Raw genomic sequence first — 8,194 nt, forward strand, 5'->3', positions numbered from 1 at the left:
TAAAAACAAACGCACCATTAGTTTGTGCCGCGTTTGTGCTGGTTTGTGCCGCAAAAATAAGCATTTGTGCCGCTTTGGTTGTGGAGATATTGTGCGTTATATTTGCTGAAACCCCGCCCACTTCGCACCCCATATTGCTAAATCTTAAAAACAAATACGCTATTCGTTTGTGCCGTGTTTGTGCTGGTTTTTGCCGCAAAAATAAATGTTTGTGCCGCTTTGGTTGCAGAGATATTGTGCGTTATATTTGCTGAAACCCTGCCCACTTCGCACACCATATTGCTGAATTTTAAAAACAAATGCACCATTCGTTTGTGCTGCGTTTGTGCTGGTTTGTGCGCAAAAATAAACATTTGTGCCGTTTTGGTTGCGGAGATATTGTGCATTATATTTGCTGAAACCCCGCCCACTTCGCACCCCATATTGCTGAATTTTAAAAACAAAAGCGCCATTTGTTTGTGCTGCGTTTGTGCTGGTTTGTGCCGCAAAAATAAACGTTTGTGCCGGTTTGGTTGCAGAGATATAGTGCGTTACAGTTGCTGAAACCCCGCCCACATTGCACCCCATATTGCTAAATTTTAAAAATAAATGCGCCATTCGTTTGTGCCGCGTTTGTGCTGGTTTGTGTCGCAAAAATAAACGTTTGTGCCGCTTTGGTTTCGGAGATATCGAGTGGTATATGTTGTCAAACCACACTGACTTTACACCTCGTTAGTAAATCTTACATACAACTAGATTTATTTGTTCGCGGTTTGTGCAGATTTGGTGGATGTTGTACATGATGTTTTACTTCACATGCGTAGTTTTGCCACCCCCACAGGGATCCCCCCCTTTCCGATTCTCTAGCGCTGACTGGAAGAACAGACGGAGGAGGAAGTCTGGGGAGGGGGCGGGCACAGCTGGCTCTGGCTCCAGTGAGGCAGAGCCAGCTGTCAATCAGGGTGGATCTCTACAGTATTGTCGGGATCTGTCCCGGCTGCAGCGTTTAAACCAGGTGTTAACCAAACAAAACAGCACTCCAGCAAATTATCTTATATAAGTCACTTCTTTTTTTAATTTCTTTTTTTGAAAAACATCTATGTCAGTAAACATTCTTTTCCTGACAGACTGCATGGCAGACTACATGTGGGTTAACCCCGTCTCCTCTCCAATGCTATAGGACCCCACTCCCCATAAATTTGAGCTCATCACCACTAGAGTAACACAGAAGGACTGTCGTTAAATTCGGGATTCTGGCCAGCTGCTGACTTAAAATAAGCACACTTACCTGTCCCGGGTGCCCGCGATGTCGGCCGCCCGAGGCCGACCCGTTCCTGGGCTCTCGGGTCCCGGCACCGCCATCCTAACTAAGGGAAACAGGCAGTGGAGCCTTATGGCTTCACTGCCCGTTTCCTACTGCGCATGCGCGAGTCGCGCAGCGCTTTGTGAATGAGATGCGATGTGTTGTGGGACTCACACAGTTCCCATAACACACCGCGCCCCATTCTCCAGAAGACAACGCGGGGAGGAGAAGACTGAAGATCACCGCGGTGTAGGAAGAGGCAGATTAGGAAGACTGCCTAGCAACAGCCATTTCAGGTTAGTTAAAAATTATTTTTTTTTTTTTTTCCCTCTAATTTTTTAGGTATTTTTTGGTGCTTTTTTTTTTTTTATTTTGGGGTGGACCTCCACTTTAATGCCCAGTACACACGGTCGGACATTGATCGGACATTTCGACAACAAAATCCTAGAATTTTTTCCGACGGATGTTGGCTCAAACTTGTCTTGCATACACACGGTCACACAAAGTTGTCGGAAAATCCGATCGTTCTGAACGCGGGTGACGTAAAACACGTACGTCGGGACTATAAACGGGGCAGTGGCCAATAGCTTTCGTCTTTTAATTTATTCTGAGCATGCGTGGCACTTTGTCTGTCAGATTTGTGTACACACGATCGGAATTTCCGACAACGGGTTTTGTTGTCGGAAAATTTTATAGCCGGCTCTCAAACTTTGTGTGTCGGAAATTCCGATGGAAAATGTGTGATGGAGCCCACACACGGTCGGAATTTACAACAACAAGGTCCTATCACACATTTTCCGTCGGAAAATCTGACCGTGTGTATAGGGCATTAAGTTCATGTGCGTGTAAAGGCAGGTGTCCCAATACTTATGGTAATATAGTGTATATGCCATGTGGGAGTTTGAATAAATCTTCAGACCTAAAAGGATGATTAAAATGTGTGAAAAAAATTGTTTTTGCAAAAAATGACAAAAGTCATTAAAGTGCCAGGAAATATGGAATTGTCCTTTTAAATATGCTTAGTACTAACCTAGATCTGTAAACAAACAGACAAAAAAGTAAAACAATCATAAAAGGCACAGGGTCACTTGGTCTTTTCTCCTGCCACTCTTCTATTTCCATTTTTTTTATCTATGTTATTATATGAAGTTGTGTTTCTATTCTCTTGTTGCTCATTGGTTTCGTTTTTGCCTTGCCGTGTCATTGGTGGTGGGTGGAGCAGACGTTAGACTATATAAGTAGCAGATGTTGTGCACACAACAACTTCCCCCTCCAGGAATTTTGGAGCTAAGTTAGGGACACAGAATGGGGTTCGGGGAACACAATCTTGAGTCCGGTATGAATCCGGCAGAGGGTAAGCCTTTTTTTTCTTTTTCTTTTTTTTTAACTGTACTTGGAGCAACAGCTGTCACAGCTCATAGAAGATTAGAATTACATAGAATAGAATTACAGGAGTTACAGTATATCTCAAATAAATCCATACTTACCAACTTTCAGAAACAGGAAAGAACACCTTTCTGTATCGAGTGAGTATTCAGTGGACACATTCCTGCAATGTAATAGTTATATGGACCATGAAGAATCGGTATGAAAATTTTTTGGTTTAACCCACGAGTGTCTTTTTTTTTTTTTTTTTTCTCCATTACATTTTCCTTATACCGGCGTCTTGCTGAGAAAGTTCCCCCCCGGCGGATAAGGACCCCCCCCCCTGTACTGCGCAGGCGCAGCGCTTGCGCAGTACGAACGACTAGGGGCCGCCGAAAATAGCCGAAGCTGAAAAACTTTAATCAGCTGTACACGGCGCCTGCGCCCTGGGTCCAGGTTCAAGCCCCACCATCCAAGTGGACCTAGAGGGAGAATAAAAAAGTGCAGAGTGAAGCGAGGCCACGAGGGGCCCTCTTACAGGCGCCGTGTACAGCTGATTTCTAGTCTTTTCGGCTATTTCCGCCGGCTCCTACTTCGCAAGCGCTGCGCCTGCGCAGTAGAGGGGGGTCCTTATCCGCCAAGGGGAACTTTCACCGGCAATTCAAACTAAGAAATTCTATAATTCAGGGGTTGGATCAGTGGCGACCCGTTCATAGAGGGCACACGGGCACCGCCCCACCCCCCCCCCACCCGTGCATCCAGCCCCCTGATCTACATACAGGGCGATAGACTATGGATTCCAATGGGGGGGGGGTTTTTTTTTTTTTGAAGCACGTGAGCCAGAGGCTCTAATGGGCTTTAACCACTTCAGCCCCGGAAGAATTTACCCCCTTCCTGACCAGAGCACTTTTTTGCGATTCGGCACTGCGTCGCTTTAACTGACAATTGCGCGGTCGTGCAACGTGGCTCCCAAACAAAATTGACGTCCTTTTTTCCCCCACAAATAGAGCTTTCTTTTGGTGGTATTTGATCACCTCTGTGGTGTTTATTTTTTGCGCTATAAACAAGAATAGAGCGACAATTTAAAAAAAAAACGCATTCTTTTTTACTTTTTGCTATAATAAATATCCCCCAAAAATATATAAAAAAATTATTTTTTTCCTCAGTTTAGGCCGATATGTATTCTACATATTTTTGGTAAAAAAAAATCGCAATAAGCGATTATTGATCGCTTTGCACAAAAGTTATAGCGTTTACAAAATAGGGGATAGTTTTATGGCATTTTTATTAATAATTTTTTAATGGTGGCGATCAGCGATTTTTATCGTGACTGCGACATTATGGTGGACACATTGGACATTTTTGACACATTTTTAGGACTTATACAGCGATCAGTGCTATAAAAATGCACTGATTTCTGTGTAAATGACACTGGCAGTAAAGGGGTTAAGTGTGTGTCCTAGGGGCATGTTTCTAACTGTGGGGAGGTGGCTACATGTTACACGTCACTGATCTCTGCTCCGATCACAGGGAGCAGAGATCAGTGACACTGTCACCAGGCAGAACGGGGAGATGCTTGTTTACATCAGCATCTTCCCGTTCTTCGTCCCCGTGAGGCGATCGCGGGTTATCCCCACGGCAATCCAGTCCGCGGGACCCGCGACCCGACTCACGGAGCTTGCCGCGCGCCCGCTGGCTGCCTCTTAAAGGGCAACGTACAGGTATGTGGTTTTGCCTGTACGAGCCCTTCTGCCGCAGTATATCTACGTGAGGCGGTCGGCAAGCGGTTAAAAAAGGGTGGGCTCAGGGTGCAGAGCATTGCGCTCCGAGCCCACCCAGTTGTGTGACGATAGTGAATGAATTTTCACTATTTACACACTAAAGTTCCTCCCCGCCAATCAGGAGGCAGGTTGTGAGACCTGTTTCCCCATTGGCCAAAGCGTTAGGCGAAAGAGAGAGGAGACACACAGCGGAGGGAGCCGTTGGGAGGAGCGGACACCGGAACCGCTGCACGCACGGCGGCCAGACCATGCTGGAGGTTGCCACAACAACGCCACCTGGGAGGTGGTAGTGCCGCTCAGCTGGCCGTCCAGGAGGGGGGTGTGGTAGTGCCGTTCCTCTGGCCGCCCGGGGGGGGGGGTGGTTGTTTGCCACCCACACAAAAGAAAAACCCACCAGCCACCACTGGGTTGGATGTATGGTTTACTACAGCCCTGGTAACTAAATAGTACAATTGTTTATAGAGGTATCTACATAAGATCAGGGACAGCTCCAGGGGGTGCTTGGGTGTGCTATCGTATTACTGCTAGCACCTCCATCTCTATGACCACCCGCAAGGCCCCCAGGCAAGCAGCAACAATGGCTGTATGGATTTCCTGAATGCAGGAATATGGTAATACTTCACAGCTGACCAATGGGTGGAAGTTGGGGGGGGGGGGGGGTTGGCGTGACTTGTAGCTGGAAAGGGGAAGGTGCAGAGATGACCGGTGGATGGAAAAGGGGGTGTGTGCAGAGATGACCAGTGGGTGGAAAGGGGGGGGTTCTGAGGTGATCATTGGATGAAAAAAAGTGGGTTCAGAGGTGATCAGAGGATAGAAAAGAGGGGGTGCAGAGATGACCAGTGGATGGTAGGGGGGTGCAGAGATGACCAGTGGATGGAAGGGGGGGCAGAGATGACCAGTGGGTCCAAAGGGGGGGGGTTCAGAGGTGATCATTGGATGAAAAAAAGTGGGTTCAGAGGTGATCAGTGGATGGAAAAGGGGGGGTGCAGAGGTGACCAGTGGATTGAAGGGGGGTGTAGAGATGACCAGTGGATGGAAGGGGTGCGTAGAGGTGATCATAGGATGGAAGGGAGGGTGCAGAGGTGACCAGTGGATTGAGGGGGGGGGTTCAGAGATGACCAGTGGATGGAAAGGGTGCGTAGAGGTGATCAGAGGATGGAAAGTGGGGGTGCAGAGGTGACCAGTGGATTGAAGGGGGGGGGTTCAGAGATGACCAGTGGATGAAAGGGGTGCGTAGAGATGATCAGAGGATGGAAGGGGGGGGGGGGTGCAGAGGTGACCAGTGGATGGAAGGGGGGTCGGTGCAGAGATGACCAGTGGATGGAAGGGGTGCGTAGAGGTGATCATAGGATGGAAGGGAGGGTGCAGAGGTGACCAGTGGATTGAGGGGGGGGGGTTCAGAGATGACCAGTGGATGGAAAGGGTGCGTAGAGGTGATCAGAGGATGGAAAGTGGGGGTGCAGAGGTGACCAGTGGATTGAAGGGGGGGGGGTTCAGAGATGACCAGTGGATGAAAGGGGTGCGTAGAGATGATCAGAGGATGGAAGGGGGGGGGTGCAGAGGTGACCAGTGGATGGAAGGGGGGTCGGTGCAGAGATGACCAGTGGATGGAAGGGGTGCGTAGAGGTGATCAGAGGATGTAAGGAGGGGGGTTCAGAGATGACCAGTGGATGGAAGGGGTGCGTAGAGATGACCTGTGGATGGAAGGGGTGCGTAGAGATGACCAGTGGATGGAAGGGGGGGTGCAGAGATGACCAGTGGATGGAAGGGGTGCGTAGAGGTGATCAGAGGATGGAAGGAGGGGGGTTCAGAGGTGATCAGTGGATGCAGAGGTAATTCTTAACGAAAGGAAAAACGTTTTTAGATTTCGGATAGATTCAAGGAGGTTTATAAACCCTTTTTTTGTGTCCAATCGAGTTTTTCCCTCACTTCTTGTCCCATAGACACAATAGAAAGTGAGAGAAAATCCCTCCAAAGTGAAAGAAATCTCTAATATTTACCAGAACTGTCCTGCAACGGAAGATTTCCCCTCTATTCCTGTTCTGGTAACCACCCAAAACTTTGGATGTTCTTTCACTTTCAGTGATAATGGTCACCAGGACAAATAGAGAGGGTGAATATCCCTAATGGGGACACAGACAGCAATAAAAACCTGACAGGGGCTCTAATCCCTCTCCATTTCATCCAAATCTAAAACTAAAAGTTTTACCTTAAATTATACTTTAATACTTAACAGAAACTTTGGTGCCACCTATCTGGTTGTGCTGTCTAACAGAATCGAATCACAAAGTGGTTGGACAGAATTAAAGTATAAGTTCACCTTCTGGAACATGTTACATGTCCACCCTTGTTTGGGGTCGGACATGTAACATTTTCTAGCTCCTGCGTCCCCTCCCCTTTCATTCTCTCCCCGCCCCATCCCCATCCCTGTCCTCCCTGTGACAGCAGGCCAGGGAACTTCTCCCCACACCCACCGTTACAATTTAAAAAAAAAAAGCGGCAGTGCAGAGTTCCGCCCACCCAGCTGCGTCATTCATTCAGTTGCCTGTGAATGAATGCCTACAAGTACTGTCATCCATTGCAGCTGACAGCTTGTAGTTTTCAATGGACTGCAAGTGCTCTGGTGATAACACTTGTAGCACATTGATTCTTCCCATGCCATGCAGTAACTGCCTGCCCGGACGAGGTACAGGCAGACAGCTTACTGAGTGTCTGCAGGATCCAAGCATTGCACCCTCGATCTGCTGATCATGGGTACAATGCCTTACAGACTGTAATATAAAAAATAATAAATGCACATTTTTGTTACCTGCATAAAGATGTGCATTTACTATTTTTTTAATTTATGTTTTGCAAAAAGTGAATTTATCCTTTAAAAATCCTTTGGAAGGTATCATTATTCACAAATTTGTGTTTCTGTGGTGCAATCCTCTGTATGCCTGGAGTTCAACCTTTAAAAAAGGATACTGAAAGTGCCATAATGTAGTTTGCTATGTTGCAATCCTTAATTCTGAACATAAACTTCATGTTTCAAAGGTTTTGGAGATGATTAAGCTTTTGCCACGTGTCCACGGTGACCAGATGTTGTGTTCTGAAAGCACACTTCCAATGAATGCACTGACTGAGATGTCAATGACTGCATGCATTCACAGCATTTATTGTTTCTGATCAGGAGACAGTGGATGCACTCCTGATCATGTGACTGTTCGCTGTAAAAGCCAATCATAGCAGTCACATGATATAAAAGCCACCTTCTGGCAATTAAAGCCCACCTAAAGGCACCCGGAAAAGTGTCATGTAGGGGTTAAAAGGCCTTTTGAGACATAGTCAAGTTGTTAATGTGCCTTGGTTTGTTTATGTATTCATAATGAGTCTCTACTGTATTGAAGCTTGTCTGGACATGCGATTCATTACTCATAGGAGTTTTCCAGGATGTGAATAGTTGTTGTTCATTCCTCTTTGGTAATTTTGTAATTGCTCTGTTGCACTAAGATGTCATCATAGACTCATAGTTTAGGGTTGCCACCTGTCCGGGTTTGGAATAATGTGTCCGGATTTCAGTCTATCTGGGCTGTGGCTCCCCAAGTAACTGAGATAGTCACACAAAAATCTGTTGAGCTGCGGACTGCTGTCTGGGGGCAGGTTTGGCAGCAATGGGGCACTGAGGGGGGGGGCACGATGTTGGCAAGAACAGTTTGGCCACATCCAATGTTTGCCCCAGCGTGCTGCATTACCACTATCCTTGGGGCACCCAGAGGTGTATCAG

General features: G+C 47.1%; 1 protein-coding gene across 1 annotated transcript in view; it reads left to right on the plus strand.

The window, feature by feature from the left end:
• Positions 1 to 2,518: 2,518 nt before the first annotated feature.
• LOC141105625 (C-type lectin domain family 2 member A-like) overlaps positions 2,519 to 8,194 on the plus strand; it is a gene marked incomplete in the record, with an annotated part of 89,679 nt that continues 84,003 nt past the window's right edge. The window contains 1 exon segment of the mRNA XM_073595585.1: positions 2,519 to 2,636. Within this exon segment, the coding sequence (XP_073451686.1) occupies positions 2,588 to 2,636 (49 nt within the window).

The sequence above is a fragment of the Aquarana catesbeiana genome, linkage group LG08, assembly GCF_042186555.1.
Source record: "Aquarana catesbeiana isolate 2022-GZ linkage group LG08, ASM4218655v1, whole genome shotgun sequence".
Taxonomy (NCBI): domain Eukaryota; kingdom Metazoa; phylum Chordata; class Amphibia; order Anura; family Ranidae; genus Aquarana; species Aquarana catesbeiana.